This window comes from Lethenteron reissneri, chromosome 18, assembly GCF_015708825.2.
Source record: "Lethenteron reissneri isolate LAM-NWPU_2019-01 chromosome 18, ASM1570882v1, whole genome shotgun sequence".
Classification (NCBI taxonomy): domain Eukaryota; kingdom Metazoa; phylum Chordata; class Hyperoartia; order Petromyzontiformes; family Petromyzontidae; genus Lethenteron; species Lethenteron reissneri.
Window position 1 is genome coordinate 3,914,768 of NC_083796.1, and position 23,829 is coordinate 3,938,596.

Consider the following 23,829-nt stretch of genomic DNA (forward strand, 5'->3'; position numbering starts at 1 on the left):
GAGGTGCAGGAAACTCCCGAATCGGAGGTGCAGGAAACTCCCGAATCGGAGGTGCGGGAAACTCCCGATTCGGAGGTGCGGGAAACTCCCGATTCGGAGGTGCGGGAAACTCCCGATTCGGAGGTGCAGGAAACTCCCGATTCGGAGGTGCGGGAAACTCCCGATTCGGAGGTGCGGGAAACTCCCGAATCGGAGGTGCGGGAAACTCCCGAATCGGAGGTGCGGGAAACTCCCGATTCGGAGGTGCGGGAAACTCCCGAATCGGAGGTGCCAGAGCCCCAGCAGCATCCGTAGCAATGGCGGATACTAATTTACGCAATCATAACACCGCACTGCTCACAGAATAAAAGCCACATTAAATTACTAAATAACTCAAACAAGAACGCTTGTGCATGCTGTATTACGAGTGTCTGCGAAAAACCGACGTGCCCCATGACTGAAACACTTCACAAACACCTGACAAATGTGTCCGCAGATGTTTGCTCATCATGGGAACGGAGCGTTTGTGGCTTGCTGCATTGTAAATATCAACAGGTGGCTTATACCGTGCGTGTGCAGCGCATGAAGGACATTTGTTGTCCAGCAGTCATTGTATGGATTTTATGAATGACAATGGGCCCATTTCATTGAGACCTCAAACCACGATCATGATCGTAATCGATTTGGGAAATCATCATCATCATCGCCTCTCATTCCGTATGTCCGTGGGATTAGTTGAATGTGCCTTTTGTCACACCTGTAGCGCACATCAGTGGTCTGCACTTACGCAGTACCTTGGGTTCTCAAAAAAACGATTCAGGCACAAGGTTATTTGTGTGTGTAAAGGACGATCGTTTCTGCTTCCGAGGAGTGTGGTGCTCGCTCAGTAGCTGTTTAGTCAAGTCAAGGTCGCCTGCCACCAGCCACCGATGCTGCTCCTCCGATTGTACTCTTCCACTCACAATGGTAAGTAAAAAAAAAAGCAAATTAAGGCCACACTCAGATGTGATAGCTAAATGCATTCAAGCACCAATTGTTATTTGCTGATTCCCTAACCGAATGCGCAGGAGCAACGCGCACTTTTGCTGCGCCTGCAGGCATTAAGCTCGCGCCGCAGGAAATAAAGCAGTTAACACGTGTGTTGTTGAATAAAGGAAAGCCGGGAATTGGCATTGTTCTGTTGTGGACGGCGAGTGCGAACGCCACAGACACAGGAGATGACGAGGGTTCGGTGAGTAAAATCTCAAACACAAGATTCGCGCGATGTCACGCCACGCGTGAAGAGTGATTTGCCACTCGTCGGTCATCCAATATGTTTGCATTTCGCGGTGAATAACATCGTGACGACTGCTCGTACCGCTTATGCAAATGGAACTTGGGGACGTGCCGTTGCTGAGGCTTTAAGCCCAGAACCCTTTGGATATGTTTTACTCCCAGATATTGAGATCTATGTGGTCCATCAACGTCATATATATCTATCAGCTTTTAGGACTGAGATAGGCTTACGGAAGTGAAAATCAAAATATATTATGAACACCACAACTGGTGACCGGGCTAGGAGCATGAAACCCAGGATCTCAGTGCTGGTGGCTCAGTGTCTCAGACACTGCCATTATGAGCCCTCGGAAAGGGAGAGACACTCAGCACCTGGGAGCATAACCCCAGGATCACTCCGGAGCTGACTCAGCTTTCCCGGCACGCCCGTGTAATGAATCCCCGCGAGCCGCCCGTATCGCGCGATCACCGTCTCTCTACCGGGGTCGCTGGCAGGGGGGCGGCTGGGCGGGTCGGGCGTGCGGCCCCTCCATGTCACCACGTGGGCATTGTCGTGTTTGGCGTGTACCACGAGTCGCACCTCGTACAGCACGCCGGGCTCTGCGATGCACACGCACGCAGCACATGCGCAGCACACACAGCACACACACGCAGCACACGCACGCAGCACATGCGCAGCACACACACGCAGCACACACACAGAGCACACACGCAGTACACGCACGCAGCACACACGCAGCACACACACGGAGCACACGCACGCAGCACATGCGCAGCACACACACGCAGCACACACACGCAGCACACACACGCAGCACACGCACGCAGCACATGCGCAGCAAACACACGGAGCACACACACAGAGCACACACGCAGCACACGGACAGCATGTAGAGCACATAGGCAACAAATACAAAGATCCCCCGTGTAGCCTTAACAGACTGTAGGGGCAAGTGCTGTTAGCGAGCACCTATGAAGGCCGGCATGGCACACGAGGGGGTGAGTGCCTAACACCACGCCCGACCGCTTTTGTCTCCCCAGTGGCGATGCTTCCACATCGCACACCAAGTTCTCATTTGTGGCTGAGTCGACCTAGGGGAGGCCCAGGACCGGTTCAGATAATCGTCACTGGTGTTTGCCATGAGCGGGAATCGAACCCGGGTCGCCAGGTTTGTAGCGCAGAGCGCTAACCGCTACACCGCTACACCACCGCTGCCCACTACACACACACGCATGCACACACGCGCACACACACGCATGCACACACGCGCACACACACGCATGCACACACGCGCACACACACGCATGCCAGGCCACAACACACCTGCCAGGAAGGGAAGCGTGTCTGCCTTTAAGAACCCACGCGGGCAGCGATCGTGACGCAGACAAATCCATGTCGCTCGATAAAGAGCAAAGGCCGTGGCAATAATAATAGTAATGGGCTGTGATAATAATAGGCCGTGAAGCACTGTGGTAATTTTAAGGAAATCACTGCCTTTAGCCATCAGGGATAATGGTTGCCGCACCGTTTCCTTTTGTAAAACATTTATTTGCCCAAATATGGTCAAATCGTATCACTGTTCCACGCGAGTGGGCAACTGGGATGGCAACTTCCAAATACATTCCAGCGAGGGGTAACATGTCTACTCAAGACCTGCGCACCCCATTCACCAAACCTTTTGTTAATTTCGTTGTCGAGACGGAACTCCGTCATCCTGTGCCATCACCGCTCAACCAAGTTGCCAAAGTTGCTCAAACGCTATTTGAAAGAGATTTTGATGGTGGTCCTCCAGTCTCGACCGACCGAACCGACCAACGACCGTCCGTCCGCGATGATCCACTCACTCAGGCCCGAGATCGTGTAGTGAGTCGCTCTCCTGCGCAGCGAGATGGGGCCAATGAGCCAGTCCGTGCCATCAATCGGCGGCTCATCGCCTGGGTCCTCCAGCTCATCCGCCAGCTCCTGGGCTGCTGGCGCTTGTCGGCAGTACAGCTGGTACCCGCGGATTTGGAAGTGGTTGGCGGGCGAATGCCAGAAGATCTGCAGAGCCGTCCTGTTGGACTCCACGGTGAGCTGCAGGACGGGTGGTTGTGCTGCGAAATGGTAAACACATTGGACGAACACGTTCTCAAAACGCTCGTGTGCGCGCTGAGTGTATGTAATCTCACAAATGTGATTGTGCTGGGATCTCTCTCCCTTTCCCCCCCCCTCCACCCCGTGTTCGAATTAAAAAGCAAAGGTAAAGGTGCAGACCTGTAATTGCTCACAAAACTGTTGGCAGAAGGGCCTCCAATAGAGAGAGCTCTAGAGAGGGGGTTTTGACCTACTCTGTCATGCACATGCTGGAAGAGGTGGGAGGACCCACACTTTAACACACCACACGCAAACTACCCATCGACTAACTGTTAGGAACTAAAGGCATTAAAAACAATAGAGATAGCAAGCAAAGCCGTGACCATTGCTGGTCTCTCATAATTAAAGGTGAAGAAGTCATTACAGTCAACGCCGCTGAAGCCACCTCACCTTAGCTTGTTTACCAATGCCCGCCGAGGTCCGCTTAAATGATTCCATCATCTGGCTTCAGGTCGTGTACAAAATACTTTTGTTTTCGATGTAAAGAGACGGGTAAGCGAAAGATATGTATTGTCTGCGTATCATGTTACTTACTAATATTCTCCACAAACGTGCCAACCATTGTTTTGTGTACCGTGTGAAATATTTCGGCGTCGAACCACGACCCACATCTTAAAGAGAGGTGCCTTGCCTCTAGCATCAGGTAATTCACCAGCATCAATTCAAGCAAGCCCGTCAAAACCGGTCCAGCGTTTGATTGTATTTGCATCAATGCCGCTGCAGTTAAGCACTCCCAGAAGGCCGTGGGCCGATGGGTTGTGTAAAAGCAACGTGGAGGGACAGATTTACGAAGAAGAAATTGTCTGCCCAAGTAAGGATGGCCAATGTTGGTCCAACGGTTCCAAACACACGCCGACCCAACGCGGCACGCTTACTGCGCGCTGAACCTACGTGCTTCTCGTAGGTCTTATCGAGAAGTCCAAATCGTGCCTGCAAACGCTTGTCTCGCGGCAGCAGCGCGTTGACGGTGGGATTGCGCGCGCGTGTGCACGGCCGCGTCGTCGCCATGATGACCCGCGCCGGCGTCTCGCTCACCGGTGCGGTTGCTGTGCGGCGTGGTGCGGTGCAGCGTCCACGGCGATGGCTCGCCGGACCCCGAGCCGGTGGCGGCCGAGATGCGCACGCGGTAGGCGCGGCTCGGCTGCAGGCCGCTCAGCGTCACCTGGGTCTCCCCGCCCGGCACCTCCACCGCGTGCACCGTGTCTGTCGGCAAACACCCCACAGGGCACGTCACTTCGGATAGCACCGCCCAACCCCCCGTCCCCGAACCACCCCTGCCTCCTTGCACCCGTGCCGCCCTCGTTCAGTTCGAGGAAATGTAACGATTCGTAGATATGGAAAGTAAGTCCTCGATTAAGTGTCCCGTTGAGTGAAAAACGAGTTAAGCAAAAAACAATTTTCGCCATAAATGATTTAACGATAAATTTGGCTAGATACGATGTACTACGCAGACAGAGTGAGATGGCCGGACAAATAGCCGAGGTTACGCCGCAGCGTTACTGTGTTGTTCCTCGTACTGAATCGTACCGCTCAGCCGCGCGGCTCCGGAAAGCTGTTCACCGTTGGACGCTCAGAAACTGTAACAGTGTTATAACGGTGCGCGTTCCGCATTGTGCGGAAAGTGTTCCCCCATGGAAGAACCACGTAATAGCGAAAACGCGTTGTGTGATCACGCGTTAAGCGAGGACTTGCCGTACGAAGAAATGTTACAATCAAAAAGAGTCAACGATTAAAATCAATTAATGATTACGTCTCCTACTGTGTACCAAGAGTGGGTTAGGAAGCGTAATGATTCCTCGACCGATTAAACTATATTATTATGTTACTCGTGATACATGCATGTGCTGTGTGCATCGGATCGTGTGTGTAAGCAGGATGCATCGACAATTTCCGCAGATTGTATGCAAATGAAATGCGAGCGTTCGGGGTGATGGAGCGAACGGGTAACGACAAAAGATACGCATCGCAAACGAGGCGTAAAATCGAGATGAAAATTATTTACTGTTGAATCGTATTTCAACTCGGGCACTGACCATTCTGGTTTCCATTGTGACAGGGAAGATGCATATCATACGGCTCTTGTGTTGGGATAGATAGCAATTAAACGATAAATTAATGAAGTGTTAAACGTATGGCGACCCGGCTTGCGCTGTTTACCCGGTTTTTGCACCAACCCACTAAACATGCCAACATTGGGCCAACGATGTGGTTGGAAACCGTTAGACCAGCGTTGGCCCAGTGTTCCATGTTTACTGGGAAGAGCTAAGCTGGCACGCGGTTCAGCGTGAGAATCTACGCGTGCCATCATGCGCGCTGGCGAGTTGTGTACAGGCTGCGCACGCGTGCGTGGGTGCGTGCGTGGGTGGGTGGGTGAGTGCATGAGTATGCACGGATGCTGCACATACGTAGCAGCCGATCCGCGTGTAATAAAAAAAACAGTAGCGCAGGCTGCGCGTTCTCCGCGGCGGATTAGCTTCTACGACAGCCAAATCGAGTTACCAAACCGCAGAGTTGGCAGAAATCCAGGCACGCTCGTTAAGGCGGTGGTGAGGAGTTGGAGCGAGCGAGCGAGCGGCAGCCACCCCCACGCGGGGGCTACGAAACCGTGAGCCATCGGACGTTGAGCTGCGCACACATTGCTCTTCGAGCTGGGACGTCCGATCATTTAAGTGACTGATCCTCTTCCCCGTTATCGGTTTAATTACGCGACCTATCAGGAGAACTCGAAAGTCTTTGGGAGTCTCACCTTCGTTCCCACGTGCGCCAAGGTTGGTGACGTTACCGGCACGACGGGGCATGGCCTGTCTGGGGTGCCCTGCCTTTAAGAGGATGGATGTGGTGGCAGTCGCCACCAAAGTTGAAGGGGCCCGAACAATTGACCAACGAAATATTGTCGATCGCAACGTTCACACGGTAAACCGTCGTAACGGGCTAAACGTTTGGGCCCTACGTCGCACGCGCATGCGTGCGTGCTTGCGGGTGTGCATGCGTCAGTCGACCCGTGGCACCTGGGTCTGCCCCATGACCTCCTGCCAGCGCGTTCGACACTTCACGTGGCCTCAAGGTGCACATGGCCTGGCACAAGCGTCGTGGTGACATCACCGCCACTTAGTGGCGAATGGCGGTTGTTGTTGTACGAGCGTGCAGCGCCTCACCCTCACGCTGCGCCGAGTACTCGACCCGGTAGCCCAGCACGCGGCCGCGGCTCTCTGCCCTCTCCAGGGGGAGCCAGCTGACGCGGATGTCTGTGCCGCCGGCGCTCGACAGGGAGAGCTGCGGCGCCGCCGACGGAACTGTCACCCAGTCACAAAGCGAGAGAACAGAAACGACGATTAAGAAGAACCACGTGACACCACTGCATAGGGTTTGGTGGTTGTGCCAGTAGAGCTCCCTCCGATGTGTTTTTTAGAGTTGTGCCAAATTGTTGTTTGGAATGACGTCCGCCGTTCCGCTCCCAAGCACCGAACAACACGTGGCACACTGCGCCAAATGACATGCGGTGCGACCCAAAAACACTCAGGAGAAACTGCACCTACGTCTCACCTATGAAGCGATGAGCTCTCCGGCGAAAGTGTACACGTGCGGAGAGAAAGTACCCCGCCACTGCGTATCGGATACAAATGTAAAGGCCCTTCATATTGCTTTGGGGGAAAATGCATTTAGGATGCAGCGAATGAGTTTGAAGTCAGCAACCCCTTCCCTCCACCAACCCGCTCCCGATTCCCCGGGGGCTGCAGCCAATCAGGGGGTATTGAGACGATGTTCATTAACGAGGGTGGCGCCGAGGTGCTCTTGACCTGCGGTACGACAACAACGCCTACAACAAGTGAACTTTTTAAGATCGTGGTACAAAATGGAAACCCCGACGTTTCTTTTTCCATCGCCTTAAGGGGCAGGGAAATGTCGGACTTGCAGAGTAATCGATCGATGTGTTTAATCAATCACCTGTTTCAGCACCGCCCGGTCAAACGCTTTAGCGCCGCTGAGCGGCCGTGATTGATAACCGGGCTTGGTATTTAAGAGCGCTGATTAATTAATTGCCGCAGCTTTCAAAAGAATTGCTGAGCCCATGGTATTCACCGTTAAAAGCTAACGTAATGATATACAACGATAAATAATGACCCTGGTTTTTAATACGGGGGTTTTTTTTTGCCCCCCCCCCCACCACCACCACCGAGCAAAAAATATAAAATAAAAATATCGGTGGACATTTCCCGTGAAAAATTGCATTCTCCGAGAAAAGTATTTTATTGATTTGACAAATGGTCAACGATTAGCAAGGAAAGGGCAGCGAGTGCTGACGTGTGTGCGTGCAAGTGTGGCAGTCGGCGGACGGAGGAATATTTACAAGCGGCTTGTTTAGCAGTGCGTAGGGGTTAAGCTGAGAGAAATAAAGAGACGTCTGTCATTTAGTCGCCTTTGGTCGGCGCGGCCTTGTCTCGGGGAGTCAGGCGGAAAGCTAAAGAACGCTGTGATCGCTATCGCGGCAGGCGAGTGGCACATCGATCGCGACGCAGCGAGCAGCGCTCACTCGACGTTCAAGCGGTGGGGGGGGGGGGGGATTGAGAGAGGGGAAGCGATGCGTGGCCTCTCTCTACTGTGTAGGTTTTCACGGTCGCGACGCACAGCGCTCCGTTGTTGTTGTCACGATGTGCAAACGTAACGATGGTTTATGTGCAGTCAGTCGTGACCAGGTTTGGGCCGCATGCTCGAGAACGTGGTTCAATCAGTTTTAATATGAATTCGTTTATTTATGCGGAAATGCTTTTTGTTTATTGGAGGGTTTTTGGTCTGTTGCTCAATAGCGATTAGGTAGATATTCATATGCCTATTTAAAAACTGGTCATTAGAAAAAAATGTTTGAAATGTAATTCTCACCAGCCCGCATGGTGTTAAGTGCCATCTCCAACCCTTATGAACTCTCTGCCCTCTCTATTCCTGTGCTACGAAGAAGGGTCTTTGCCAGAACGTCAACTATTAGCAATGATTTCTTTATATTAATGCAGTGTTATTGATGATTTTTTTTTGCCTGCTCCATCACGGGTGGCTGAAACCCGGAATCGAACCCAAGCCCTCACCGGTGCCGGCTCAGCGCCACTGTCGCGGTGTTCCTCGCCTGACCTGGCTGGCTACCTCCCCCACTGGCGAGCGCTCACAAAGGGCACGACGAGAGAGCACGCGCGAGGTCGTGCGCGAGCCCAGAGAGCCGAGTCAGCGCGACGCAGACACAAAAACCTAAATAAATTTGCGGCAAAGCAAAGTGGTGCCCTGGGTTCTGGAAGAGAAGCTACAAAAACACAAGGACGTCATCTTCTTCTCGGCAGCCCCAAATAGCGCGGAGCGTGCGCGCATCGCCTCGTCGCGCGATAAGGGATTCGCTCCGGAGCGAGCGATGTCGCTGAATGCGTTCGCGGGAGAGGCGCGTCTGAGATAGCGTCGCTCACGCTGCCTCTAAAGTTACGGCAACACAGCCCTGTGTGCGTGCAATCGTGTGATCGCGTGTGGGTGCGTGTGTGCGTGGGGAGCGGTAGTGTAGTGGTTAGCACGCTTCGCTCACGGCCAACACCAGTGACAGTTATTTAAACCGGTCCTGGGCCTCCCCTAGGTCGACTCAGCCTCAAATGAGTACCTAATGTGGTGTGTAAACATCGTCACTGGGGATAGAAAGAGCGGCCGGGCCATGTCGGCCTTCATGGGTGTTGGCTAACAGCACTTACCCCAAGTCTGTTCAAGCTGTACGGGGATGTGTGTATGTGAATATGTGAACGTCTCATCGTGTGAATGCGAGCGTGTGAATGCGAGCGTGTGTATGTGTGTGTGAAATGTGTCTGCATCCATACTACATAGAGATACGTTGTACACATCCACACTACATCGAGGTACAATGTCGACGTCCATACCAAAAAAGAGAGAGATGCAATGTATACGCACGGAATACATTGTATACATACACACCACGTACCCTAGAGAGCAACACGGTACGTACATCTACACCACACGGGAGCTACGCCGGAGGGGTTCCACACCGCACCTCTCCGCACCGTCGCGTCTCGCGATCGGCCCCCGACTCACCGTCCTCGGGCGTGCTCACGGTGAGTAGCTGCGAGGTCTGGCTGGCGCCTCGCTGGCTGTAGGCCACCATGTAGATGGTGTAGTTGGTGTCGGGCTCCAAGTCCTTCAGCAGGAATTCGGCCGTGTCGTTGTTCACCGCGAACTGGTACTCCTCGTTGTTTATGCCTACGACGAGCGGGCGGGGGGGGGGGGGGGCGGCAATTGACCGCGTCCAAGCCATTGTCAGCATCATCGTTGTCATCCACGCCATCGTCATTCAATGTTGGCTGCCGTTATTACAGTTGCCAACCTCTGAAGGTGTCCCGCTAATACATGATGATCTGAATAAGCATACTCTACCTCGTGCGTGCTTTGCATCTCCCCAATGAGCAAGCATCAGGAGAGGCGATAAACGAAGGACATACAGAATCTTCGACCCGAATGAAAAGCACGGCGTAGGTTTTATTTCTTTCTTCGCGGTGCTGCTCCACAGCTCTGGAATTTGTGTGTTCAGGATCGACCGTGTGTTGTTCACTTTATTTATTGAGGAAGCTCGCAACAAGTGGGTTTAAATGTCAGACATGATGCCGAACAACACGCGGTATAACCGAAAACGACATCGGAGAGCTGACCAGAATGAATGTCATCATCCTGATGTTCTTCACTGTCATCATCATCGCTGCTGCTGTGGTGGCAGTGGTGACAATGTATTTTCATTACCCGCATGGTATGGATATTGTGCGATGGCTTTCAGTGAAAGAAGACAGCAACTTTTAATTACTGACCCTGACGTTTAATGATGTGATCTGTGAACTTGCACTGACTTATCCCATGGAACTCCAAATACAAACCCTCTCGGACGCTACAATCAGTGGACTCCCATCTCCTTGTGTCCCACCAACCCATCCCGACTGACAGACGCTTTGTCAAACGAGCTCCAACATTACCACACCATCTTCCCTTTCAACTTCAGTCGCGTCCTTCGTGGGTTTTTGAGTCACACCCCAAAACCACGGTTCTTCTGCAAGGAACTATTAAAATTGGCGCAATTATGAGAAGCGAGTGAGTGGTAAAGCAATCTTGATTTGAAGCTTTCGTGACTGCAGGAATCCATACTCCTTGGTTCTTTTGGTAACTTTACCAAAATAACCAAAGAGAGTGGTAAACCTCGATTTAAAGCTTTCGTGACTGCAGGAATTCATCTTCTTGGTTTTTTCGGTAAAGTCAAGTAGAAGGGAAATAATAAAATAATAAAATAACAAAAATAAAACATAATTTGTATTTTTATAATTTTATTATTTCCCTTCTACGTGACTTTACCGAAAGAACCAAGAAGAAGAGTGGTAAACCGTTGAATGCTGCCCGATTCACATTTGAGTGTGGCATGGGGGCATGCGATGTGTTGTCTGATTGTATGGCTTATGAGAAGTGGATGTGTGGTAAACGATGTGCTAAACGGAATGCGTGGTAGGCAATTGAATGCTGGCTGATGAACGTTTGAGTGCGGTATGATTATGATGATGTGACATATAGATTTATTGTCAGGCCCCTTGGAGTGTCGTTCATTGATGACAAATCCATTGTTTTTGAGTTGTACGCCTTGTGGCGTCATCTGGTCCAACACCAATGGAGACTAGGCTCTAAGAAAAGCTGTCTCGGGTGTGGACCAATCAACTTCAAGGACAGTGCATATCATTATCATTATCAGAGTTGTTTCTTTTTGTTTGCATTTTGACTGCTTGTGTTGTGGTTATTGCAAACATGATGCCTTGTATAAAGGTGTCAGTTTTGTACCAGTTTAAAGGGTAAAAACCTACTACTAAATCCATTGTTATTACTACTATTCAAATACCTTGGCTGCATTGGGTTTCTATTTAAACTCCCAAATGCTATTCGATAGACTCACTCACTGACGCGCCACGCAAAGAGCATACGCTTCCATCGGGCCGACACTTTTCCAATTAAAGGAGAGAAAGAAAACGTGTGATTACGCATTTCCTTTTTTTTCTCACCCTAAAACAAAGTGTGCATGTGTTTGTGGTTTTTTTTCTTCTTCTGTGGGAACAGAAGCAGCCACATTTCCTGGTCGGTGACAGGGAATGAACGCGGGGGGAGTGGGGAGCTGCACTGGTGCATTCAACACCCAATCGAATTCACATGCTAATCCACCATAAAGCACCATCTGTCCCTTCTTAGCAATCGTCGACGCAACACACACACCAATTTCAGTGTACATATTTCTCTTTCTTTCTCCGTAATGATGTCAGGGCTTTGCTCGCGCAGCGTGATGTTTGCTTTAAACCCTCGGCGTTAAAAACAAAATAAAAGCCTCTGGAATTTGGGTTTTTTTTTCCCTGCAGGGAGTGACGCTGCGAGCGCTAACGCAGATGCTGCTGCCGCTGCGTATGAATTACCGGGACTTTTTTTTCACGCCTTACGCTGCCAGGTCGGGTTTCTCCCGACGTTACTCTTCGTGGATTCGCTTGAGGTGTTGATCTCGCGCTCTCTCCCCTCACCATCGTCCCGATGGCTGCATTGTGACTACAAGAAATCGTGTTTCTGTAAAATCCTCCACACAGTGCTCCCACTCGGTTCGGAAAATGTACCAACGTGCTTCTTGGTCCTGTCCAGATGTTCATCGTGGATATATATATAACCGTTATTCAATCATTCTAGATTTGAAGCTTTCGTGACTGCAAGGAGTCATGCTCTTAGGTTTTTTCGGTAAAGTCACGTAGGTAAAAAATAATAAAATAAAATAATAATACATGAAAATAAATCTATTAAATCACGACGTTTCGGAGGCAACACAAGTCTCTCCGTCTTCAGTATCAAGTGAGGAGAAATCCTCACTTGATACAGTAAATCTAGCTGTGACGGTCCCACCTGAAGACGGAGACTTGTGTTGCCTCCGAAACGTCGTGATTTAAATTTTTTTTTTTTACCTACATGACTTTACCGAATAAACCTAAGAGGACGTTATTCAATACTTTAATTCGCATGTGTTCTGCATCAATTATTCCTACCGCTAAAGATTGTCTCTCCAGTGCATAGCATCTTCGCGGTTGTGCTATGCAGCTCCGATGTGTCTTCGGGTTGTACCGCGTGTTGTTTGGCATGATGTCCGACGTTTCACTCCACGTGGAGGCAGCTCTGTCAGGAACCGTCCAGGAACATCGGACAGCCAGGACATTTGTCTTCGATGCCTTCTACCTCCAGTACCGCTTACTGGAAACGCAGTGACCGCTCTTTCAGATGTCAGACTTACCACACTCCGATGAAGGAAGCCAGTAGACAAAACAACGTTTCGTGTTTGGCTTCCAAAATTGCATGAAATGGCAGCTCTAGAACACCTGGGTGCTGCTACCCGTGGGGAAATGAGCAAATACAGCAGCACCTGGGACCCTTTCTAGAAGCCAATCACTATTCACCAAATTAATAGAATAGACGTTTTTCTTAACCCCTCCCTCCCTCTGGCGTTGGCACCATTCCCTGGGCAGGAGTATTGGGGATGCCGCTGCCTGAACACATCGTTTTCAAGCAGAAAAGGCACCAGTTATCATATATCACAGTCCAGCGGAGGAAATAATTCCGTGTTATTTCCTCTCCCGTTGATGTCCATTGTTGCGTTTTGCGTCGCGCGTTCGTGTACTTGTCCGTTGTCGCACCAGGGGTGGAGATAATAACCTCCGAGATGCCCTTAATTTGTGCTTTCTCCGCAGGCCGCATTTGATCGATAAAACGAATGCGAGAGAACATCCTCCACGCAGTCTTCAGACTCGCGTAGACTCGTGCGGGCTTGTGCAACAATAAATTGCGTGTTTAAACGATTGTGGTTTTTAAAAACTCCCAGTTCTAATGCCCGCCCCCCGTGCTCTCCCCCCCCACCCCAGCGCACCCCCTGCCATGGTTTTAGATTTTTGGCGATTAACAATTTCTTACATTCATATGCAAATCAAGGCGATATACACTGAATACTTGGTGATGCTGCATTGACAGTGGTGCACAAGCACGGTTAACAAAAAAACAACACATTCGTCAATAGCACGAGCTTCAAAGAAAAATCATACAATTAATCTCTCTGGCATCTCTATGTGCAATGAAGAAGGGCCATTGCCCGAAACATCACCGATATTTTTCTCCCTTTTAAACGCAGCATTGTTGATGAATGCGTTGCATTGTTTTCAACATGCGCTTGCGTGGACCTGACAGTTGTAACCGCGGAAAGCTGCACTGCGGGGGGTGGCCGGGAAACGCTGATGCAACCCGCGATGGGTGTATCCCACGGGTTGAGCAGCCCGGACCTCGTTCAGCCGAGGGTTCCACGGAGCTCATGATTAATGTATTCCTGGGATGTGCAGCCCACGGAAGTTGTTGCAGAGGACTCGTGCGTATTCCAAGGGCCACACAGCCGCAAGCTCATGTAGCCCAGTGCATTAAAATGCAAACATAGCAGGACTGCAGACTACGTCGCTCCGTGCAGAGACACTATAGCCGAGGAGTTGGCTGTCATCTGAGCCGGGGAGTCGAACCATTGTGTGTGTGTGTTAGACGCTGCCCCATGTTCTATCCCCTCAGCTAGAGTGCCTCCACTCCCACACTACTAAACTCTGGACCGGATTCAACATAAAGGTGTCTCATCAGCAGAGTCAGGCTTGCTCGAATCAATGCTGGTGAACCTGCCAGATTACACAATACACAACTCGTACAGCAGATTACACAACGCGCGATCATTTTTTTTTGGCGAACACAAGCGGGGTCGATCGCCGTCACTCACCGACGGCCTTCTGGTAGTGGATGGAGAATCCGATGATCTCTCCGCTGTGCTGCTCGGGCCTCTCCCAGCCGATGACGAGCGCCACGCTGGACTGCACCGTCGCACGCAGGTTGCGCGGCGGGCCCGGCAGGCCCTCGCGGATCGTAACGGTGAGGCGAGCCGAGGCGCACGCCGAACCCACCCCGTTCTCGGCCACGCACTGGTAGGGCCCGGCGTCCTCGACGGCCAGCTGGTTGATGACGAGGTTGTGGTTGTTCTGGATGCGCACGCGCCCGTTGGAGAGGATGCGCCGCCCGTTCTTGAGCCAGCGGATGACGGGCGGCGGCTCGCCCTCCACCTTGCAGATGAAGCGTGCGGTGCCGGCGCGAGCCTTGCTCAGCGTCTCGGGGGGCTGCGTGATCGCGGGGGGCACTGGGGAGAGAGGGGTCGCCGTGGCGCGCGGACCGCAGAGACGTCAATCGGTCAATGTGGACGTTTGTGATACGCGCACAGTCATTTGGTTTAAGATGCATTTTTCTCCGTAAATATAAGATCAAGCACTCGCCAAACTGCTAATGCGGTGAGTACAATCCATCACACACTACCTCATTTATTTTTTTAAGATAAAGATAAACTGTATATAAACATTAATTCCAGAGTCATGTCAACCACCAGAGGGAGCTCACACAAACAGCACCACCGCCGTGAAGACAGGAGTTTGAGAACACAACACAAGACAGAGAAGAGACGACAAATCGGAACACAGTCAACCGTCTGTGAACTGCACTGCCAAATGTCCCCCCTTTCTCCACGTCTCCTCTGGACAAGCGCCATTTGAGTTTGGTGTGCCGAGGTAGCGCCTGGCAGTTCGTGTTGTGGCGGTTTTCGGTTATCGTACAAGGTTGTTGCTGCCCTGTCTACATCTGCGCAACAACAAAAAAAACAGCCTGGGAGGGGAACGTAATTCCAGCCACTGCGATTTTTATGGCAAAAGCAGCCTCTCTATTATCTCGTCTTACTCTCGAAACAAACAAATGGCAAGTACAGTTTGAAATGCCCTCCGTTAAATAGTGTGCCGGTGGGATAAAATAACGGAGACATTTACGTTGCATTGATTTAAAAGCATTTAATTGTTTATGAGTATTTAATAATAATATAAGAACATCAATAACGCTCTTTTTTTCTGACCTTACTGAGTCTCAGGACTTTTTTGCCAAGAGGGTCCTGCATTGGGATGTTTGGTCAGTTGAACTCAGAGTGCTGCGTACATAGCGCACTGCTCTGACCACTCCAACCACAGCTTCCCATATCATGTACTCCACTCACTCCCCAAAGACTCACACACACACATTTATAAAGACAAAGATGCCCTGTATAGTCTTCACGGACTGTTGGAGCAAGTGCTGTTAGCGAGCCCCGATTCAGGACGGCACATTGCAAAATGGGGTTGTGTGGCCAGCATCACACACTGCACCGGGTACTCCGGGTACTCATTTCATGCCGAGTTGACCCAGGGGATGCCCAGGACCAATTCAGTTAGTAAGTAAAACTCAGTTTTATGTAGCACCATTCACATAAGGCCTCACAGCACTCAACGACACAATCCTGTAAAACCACTCAACATTAAAACTAAAGAGTAAAACAAACCTAAACAGACGGATATGCAAGAGAAAATACATTAGTTTTCAGATGAGCCTTAAACACCTTCGACTGACAGAGCGTCCCTGATGGACTGGAGATAGACATTCAACAAACGAGGCGCCTGACTACTGAAAGCTCTATCACCCATTGAATGCAGATTTATCCTTGGTATACTTCAGGTGTTATAACCCCTGTTGTTAGCAGTATGCCAACCACTATACGGCGACTCACCAAACTCACACGCACTCACTTACGCACACACGCACATTCATATAAGACACATGCAACTGGACACGCTCTCTTTCCATATTGCTTTTGGCTGGCGGATGCGGCAGTGCAGTGGCACTGTGCACAATGGTGAAATGCGGTGGTGCGATGTTGTGGTGAGGGGTTTAGCCGTGGTGCGTGGTGTGTAGTGGCAGTGCGAAACAGCGGTGTGGTGTGAGTTGGAGTAAACCGTGCTCAGCAGCGGTTTGGTGCGGCACAGTGCGTAGCAACAGTGCAGCGTTGGTGTGGTGTGGTGCGCATCATCAGTGGCGTGGTCTACGTATGTGTGTCAGTCAACCCATGGCACCTGGGTCTGTCCCGTGACCTCTTGCCAGCGGGCGTTCGATACTTCACGTGGCCTTAAAGTGCACGTAGCCTCGCACAAAGACCGTGGTGACATCACCACCGCGAAGTGGCGTGTGTTCGTTGAACTTCTTTCGCACCGCACGTAGCCAACCGTGCTAATCGGAGGGCGCTCGCAAGGCTGTGGGCGGCTTGCCAGTGTGCTGCGCTGCGATCCGGGTGCTCGGCGGCAAAGCGCCCGACCCTACCCAGCACGGCGAGCTGCGCCGTGGCGGTGGTGAACTGCCGCGAGCCGAGCTTGTTGACGCGGCAGACGTACGCGCCGGCGTGGACCGCGCGCACGCGGACAAACAGCAGGTTGAAGCGGCCGAGCACCGCCGCGTCTGGGCTGATGGGCATCCCGTCTGTCAGGTGGTGGGGTGGGCGGGGGGGGAGGAGACGCGGGAGAGAGACGGGAACGCGTTCACTAGACGGGACTTTTCTGAGCGCCGAAGGCAGCTGCTGGTGTCAGAATTGGCACGTCTTGCGAAGCTACTCGGGAGTCACAAAAAGGACAAGATCAGGAACGATGATACTGTAGGAAAAAACAGTGTTGGTACAAATTAGTTTTTTTTCTGGAAGAAAGCATTGTAGGAGTTTTCTTAAAGAAAAAATCCTCGAGGAATATGAACATGACAGACTTTGAGCATGAGCGTTGGCCACGATGGTGAAGGGAAAGTGAGGACAGGGAAAGCCGAGGAAAAAGGTGGATAAAAGAAGGACATGTAAGGCCAAAATAATTGGTGAGCCATTGCTCACGTGGCATGGACCCAGCTGCCTCCAAAGGCTGGGAAGGGATGATGATGATGATGAAGTAGCGAAAGCCTGAAATCGCAACGCAAGAAAAAAAATATAATTCCACCCCGAACCAAACATCAACAACAGGCAATGGAGGTCAGATCACAAAAATGCCTGCGCAACGCGTGCGTGCGTGCGCGGGGGAATGATGATTGCTTATCGAAGGTTGGTAAACATGGAGAGCTGGTACGACGATGTCATTATCGCCCTTAAGGGATAAAAAAAACGACAACAAATGACTGCCTGTGCAGCAAACTGGATTTCTGCGGCTTGGCGGGGTGCATGCACGTCCTCTGGTACCGCATCCCATTGAGTGGACGCAGCTGGAAGCTGTTGCTGCAGAGATGGCAGCTTTTCGAGTGGCGGTGGCGTATTTATCTTTGTACAAAGCAACATTGCGCTGGGGCCACAGGCCGCCGAATGTGATTTTTTTCTTCCCCACGTTAAAATAGCTTCAAACGACCCGGACAACATGTCGAACAACACGTGGAACCAGCAGGACACACAACCGCGAAATCCCACGCTGTAGCAACCTCTTTGCTGTTATATTCATTTTTACTCGGGCCTTCCTTGTACAAGAGAGACTTCTGGTCTCAATGAGCTACTACCTGACATTAAATAAATTGCATTGTACTGTTTACATTTTTACTTATCATGCAGACGCAGGCCAGCAAATCCCAGCTCATTACACATTTTTTGGAAATGCAAAGAAGTTTACAGGGAATTGACGGGATATTTGGATAGATAAATACTTAACGGACTGGGAGAAAAAAAATACGCTAGTTATGGGTAAATTGATTCAATAATCCTTCAATACGCCCAGCAATTTGCCTAATAAATTGTCTCAGGATATTAAAAAAATGTGAAATATATGAAAATACAATTACGGGTTAACAGCAGGCAAAGTGGGACCAGGGAGAGTGTATACTTTTGTCAATCATCTCGAGAGTGTTTTCCCTCCTCTTAATTGCCGTCATTTTCGTAGAGTTTAGCCGCTATTTTCAACTGCACCGATTCACCAGCCGGGCGATGGCGGTTTTGTAATGCCCAACGATTAACTTGTTGGATTTACGAACATGAGCTTTTGTTAATTTGAGACGCCAATTTAAACCGGTATTTAAAAAAACTCTTTTTGTATGGTTTTCAATGTTATTCCAATTGTGCTATCGGCATCGAGTAATAAGACGAAGTGTCCAGATTTATTGAATAGCAGTGCATGAGCCTTATGTTAAGAGTATGGCCTGCAGAAAGAGATATCACTGAACCGCTTGACATCAATTCAAGCGAACCTCTTATCCACTAGACTGCACCTTCACACATTCCCTTCCACCACAGATATCACATGACAGTAAAAGTGAGCTTTGTCATTTGCAGAATCTCAGAACATTTTTGCCAAATGAAGGGAGAGATCACGTTAATGTGATCGTTTATTTCTGAAGTCATTGGTGAAAAAATCAGCTCACTACACCCATTATAATCACGAGACACTCCTAATTTGAACCCAGCTAATCCAGTTGCTTGTTCAGTGCCCTTTCTCTTTCAAATCACAGTTACTGATCACAGGCCCAAAAGCCCAAAAATCCAACAGCTTGTTGCTAACCGCTTGGTGTTTCATCCCTTTTTGGCTAAACAAAAACATGCCTTAGATAATCAGATTACAGTAACCCATTGCTTGTAACGGCCCACTCCTCAAAACTGGAGGGATGTTTTCCGAATATCCCCACCCCACTTGCTCTGAAAAATGGACCATTGCAGACAGTGACTCTTGCTTTGCTGTAGTTCATCATTAAGCCTCTTTACAGGTTAAAGGCACCCACGTGTGTGAGACTAGATGGCAGAGCAATGGTTAGGCTACGGGGTCTCAAAATGGACTAAAGTAATCGGCTAATCGTTCCGGCCGCACGCTGATTGACGGCACTGACCGAGGCGGCTCCAGGAGACGATGGGGTCGGGGGTGCCCGTCGCGAGGCACTCCAGCACGGCCGAGCGCCCGGCCACCACCGTCACGTTCTGCGGCCGGACCACAATCGCCGGGTCCTGGGACTCGTTCTTCTCTCCTGCGCACGCACGCACGCACGCACGCCGACGGCGGCGGTCAGCCGGGCGAAAGGTTTACCGGCAGCGACGGCTCGTCGATCGAAGTAAATATCGTGGGCTTCGTGGTACAAACGGCGAAGTGTAACCGTGAGCAAACGGAGCTGCGTGAACCGAGAAGGCGTACGGACCAGAGCAAGGGAGCGCACTGTTTCATACCGAATGTAAACCGTGTGACACTTCAAAGGGTTCATTGCGTCATCTATACGAGCACACTCATCGTCCGCAGCAGCAGCCATGATCTATCCACTGCGCGATGAAGGTAGTGACCTCTTTGCTGTTGTAGTCGTTGCCATCTCTCACATTCTCGCAATGCAAACATCCGTCTAGCTCCTGCACGTGAGCGGATTTCACCGCTCCATCTCCGCAGTGCAGGTGACCTCAGGAAAGCTCACTCTTGACTCTCACTCTGTTGTTAGTCTCAATCACTGGAGCATCATCCCTTCGAGCCATGTGTCCCTGCTCAAGCACTACTTACTTTTATTAGGCCTCAATACGATGCCTTTAGATTTTACAGCAATTACTGCGTTGGGTTTCGCAGTTTTGCTGTACAGGTCTCCGATATGCTTTTGCGTCGTACCGCGTGTTGTACGGAACGATGTCCGACGTCTCGCTTCCAGAAGGAGAAGCTTCCATCAGCGAAACGTCGGACATCATGGAAAACAAACAACGCGCGGTGCATGCCGAAAAACACATCGGAGAGCTGCGCACAATTTCGTAAAAAAAGAAACCAGCCACATACTCGCAAAATAATTAAGTAAATTTGGGGTGATACAAGAAATAAACCATTTAACTGTCCCATTGCTGATGCACGCGAGCAGCTCTGACTGATGGGAAGCCACACACGAGGCCTGACGAGCGCTGAAAGACAGCTGTTTGCACGGCCGATCTGTAGCAGCAGCAGTAGCAGCAGCTTTTCCCTGAAACCCCACTCTTAACAGCGGGTTGCTATTACGCAACGAGCATAGCCGAGTGCGTGACAGCCTACATTTACGGCGTGTGGATAAAGCTCGACGTATCTGCACGGGAGGCCTGCACCGAGGGTAGGGGGGGGGGTGGAGAGCGCTTTCGTGGCACCACCACACAAACGCCATGGCATTTGCGCGATGGCAGGCTTCGGTGGCCGTTAATAGGCCGTCTGCCTCGAATCAAACAGTTCAGGTAAAGTGGAGAAAACAAAAAAAAATGGCTCAGAGCCTGTTAAAAAGAGGCGGTCGGCAAAAACGTGAGCATCAAGCAAAGCAAGTCGTAAAAAACATAAACCACCACATCCAATTTGACATTCTCGCGCTGCGTACGGCCGTGCGTGGCGTACGCACCTCGCTGCGGCACGCATCCCTGAAATATTTCTCGTCTGCATCACGGCGCCTGGTCAACAAAAGAGTGGCTTAATTGCTGCGTCTGCCTGTCAGGAGAAATCCTGCATGGCACGGTGAAGTGCCAGTCACATCTGGTCAGCAGCCTGCTGATGGACAGGATATATACTGTGGCTTTTTAAATAAAACGTGGAGGGGGGGTGATTCAAATGGTTAATTCTGAAAAGGACCAAAAGCTCTATCTTGCCCACGAGCCCCTCCCGTCTGTCCCACAGCTGCCCACTTAAAGGCTGAACATAAGCATTTCTCAGAATGCACGGTTAATTTCGGGCACGTCAAGAGCCTTTAGGTACGCCTCAAATTAACTCCATTCAACAACGGAGGAGAGCGGCAGCAGTCGGCGCCCCGAGCAATCAACGACAAGAATCGTTATCAATTCACTCCCCCCCCCAGAAAGCAAGAGCTTAGCTCGATAACATTCATAATCCATTTTTTCGCCAAGTAAATAACATACAAAAAATAACACTGAGAGAGAGGCACGTCCACGACAGCACTCAATTTCTCCTTTAACTCGTTTTCCGCCGCACGTTCGTGCCGCCCATTGAAGCGAGCGAGCGAGCGGGCAGCCGGGCCTCGCTCGGCGGATTTGGCGTGACGCGGAGACGCCAAAAAACTTTGGGCAAAATTCAAGTGCGTCAAACAGTTTCGCGTCGAGATCTTTCCCAGCGACGATGGCCTCCTCCCGTGTTACGGTCTCCCCCCCCGCCACAGCGCACGTGAAACCCGTGGCAGGGCCGCGGGGCGTTCACGGGAATGGGTTAATTAACGAGGCCCCAACGCCCTATTTGGGAGGGATGTTATCCACGCGGCTCGCGAAGGTCTTTGTTCGACGCTCGCTCGTTTGCCCAATCTTCCTCCCGTTCCTCGGCGGGGGCCTCACGTTGGTGGCACAGGACGCGCATACAAAACGTGCCCACAGATTGTGTCTGCTGACACGGAGGCAGCGCGGTACCCGGTGACGACCGGGGCGGAGGCCGAAGCGGGGACCTTGACAGCCACTAAAACACAAAGCGTGGAGGACAAACGGTATCGTGTCTCAATTTCTTTGTCACCCCCTCCCAACCCCCCCCTCCTCCCCCCACGACCATCCCATATCCCCCTCTTTCTCCCATACCCCTTCCCTGTCCGAGATGGGATTTTTTTCTTCTCTCCCTCTAACAGTCAATGAGTAATGGCAGCCATCTCGAGAAGGTCACTCTGACTGGCGACCATTTTCGTGGGCAAAGCATCATGGGAGAGTGACGGCAGGAGGAGCAGCATCTTCACGAGGCCCTTGCAAGGCGGAGGTTTTACGCATCGCTCGGCGATGTGCTTTTGAGTTGCGCGCGGCACAAGCCGAACGCTCATCGGAGAGAGCCGCGTGTCTGTCAGGTGTCTGACGTCTGGTGCTGGTGGTGATTCGTGGCCGTCACTCTGAAATATACTGCCCAGGTCCCGATTTGTATTTGCAGGGTGAAATGTGTAAGTGGTGTGGCCCTCCTCTAGGTTGATTCAACACAAATTGAGCACCAAGTGTCGTAATCATGCCTCAACTGGAGTGAGGGACGGGGTGCCAGCTATTAATAATATTAGTGAAAAAATAAAGTAATTTACTTAATATGGATTCTAGTCCAATTTTCACAAGTGTTTTGCATGTCAGAGAAAATTGGAGTACCCAGAGAAAACTCACACATATGAAGGGAAAATATGAAAAGGTCCATAAAGATGCATTCAGCAAAGCATTTGCTGTACTGCCACCACATAGCCAGCTCTTATCCTGAAATGTGTATAAGTTACAAAAACAAATACCCTGTCCACAGTGAGTCTTTCCTAGGTTAACAACCGTATCCATCATTATTTTTGTTATGAGGCCCAAAATGTGGTTCGGCGAATCCTAAGTGAAATCTCAAACGGGGCACCTCCATAATGAGAACTACGGCTGATTAGGTCGGTCGGCGAGCGGGGCGGGGCAGGGCGACATTTAAAGTGGAGCATGCTGCAGCAATTATTTGAAAATTGTAATTGCCCATAATTACCACCGCCTTACAAAAAAAAACCCACACACACACACAAACGACGATGTGCAAAGCAGGTTGAGTAACGTGGAAGCGACGAGTTGCGGCGACGGCCAGCGGATTTTTTGCGGCGACTCGTGCGTGGACAGCGCAATAGGAAGACGTGGAAGTCGAGAACGTGCGCAAGATCGTCGGGTGGGCTTGGGCAAGGCGCGTCGGTCGAAACGACGATGGCCGTTGGTTGAGACCAGCGATGGCGAAAGGAGTGGAACGCGCCGGAGAGGACTTTAGTCATTAAACACTTTCATTTTATTTTATTTTACCAATTAAGGCTCACTGACGTACAGTGCTCTTTTTTTCAGGATGTGACCTGGCCACAAATGATAGGCCCAATGAAGTGGCTAATCATTTGGAAATGTATAGTAGCCAAATAGCTATAAACACACGTTTATAAATATGGGTGGGAAAAAACGGGAGGACCCGGAGAAAAATCAACTTGAGATACACGCAAACTCCAAATATACAGGCGTCAGGGTTGGGATCGAACCCATGACATCCTGTATACCAGGCGAGGTAGCTAACATCTCGCAACCGCGGCGCCCCTGTGGAGATTGAACGTTGAAATCGGCTGAGGTATAAGCACTAGATGGACTGTGGCGCTACAGGACCGTGAAATATGGAAGTGATTTGGGGAGACCTTCATCCAGCAGTGGAAAGTTCATGGCTGATGATGGACAGATTGCTAGAGGAAGTGCAAGCGGTCACCCCCACACATGCAAAGACAAAGACTCTCTGGAAAGCCCCCTAGACTGTAAGGGCCAATTGCTGTTGGTGAGCACATACAAAAGCCACAAGGAGATTGTGGCAAGCGGTATGCATGGGAGCCTTTTTCTCCCAGGTACTGATGTTTACACACCACACCAAGTGCATCTTAAAGGCTTGACTTAGAGGAGGCCCAGAACATGTTAGCCATGGTTGGGAACTGAACTCCAGATTCATAAGATAGTGCGCCAACTATTACATAACCACCCTATACACAAAATCGCATACATATGTACAACAACAACAGCCACCATTCACCACTAAGTAGCAGTGACATCACCACGGCGCTGTGCCAGATCA

At 50.8% G+C, this 23,829-nt stretch overlaps 1 protein-coding gene across 2 annotated transcripts in view; it reads right to left on the minus strand.

The window, feature by feature from the left end:
* Window positions 1-23,829, minus strand: part of LOC133343728 (immunoglobulin superfamily DCC subclass member 4-like) — a 138,873-nt gene that overhangs the window by 13,574 nt on the left and 101,470 nt on the right. For both annotated transcript variants that reach the window (XM_061553495.1, XM_061553494.1), the window contains exons 5-12: window positions 19,166-19,300; window positions 16,655-16,810; window positions 14,217-14,627; window positions 9,461-9,625; window positions 6,544-6,681; window positions 4,424-4,591; window positions 3,100-3,348; window positions 1,735-1,854 (exon numbers count right to left, since the gene is read on the minus strand). In XM_061553495.1, the coding sequence (XP_061409479.1) occupies window positions 1,735-1,854; window positions 3,100-3,348; window positions 4,424-4,591; window positions 6,544-6,681; window positions 9,461-9,625; window positions 14,217-14,627; window positions 16,655-16,810; window positions 19,166-19,300 (1,542 nt within the window). The remainder of the gene's footprint in view (window positions 1-1,734; window positions 1,855-3,099; window positions 3,349-4,423; window positions 4,592-6,543; window positions 6,682-9,460; window positions 9,626-14,216; window positions 14,628-16,654; window positions 16,811-19,165; window positions 19,301-23,829) is intronic.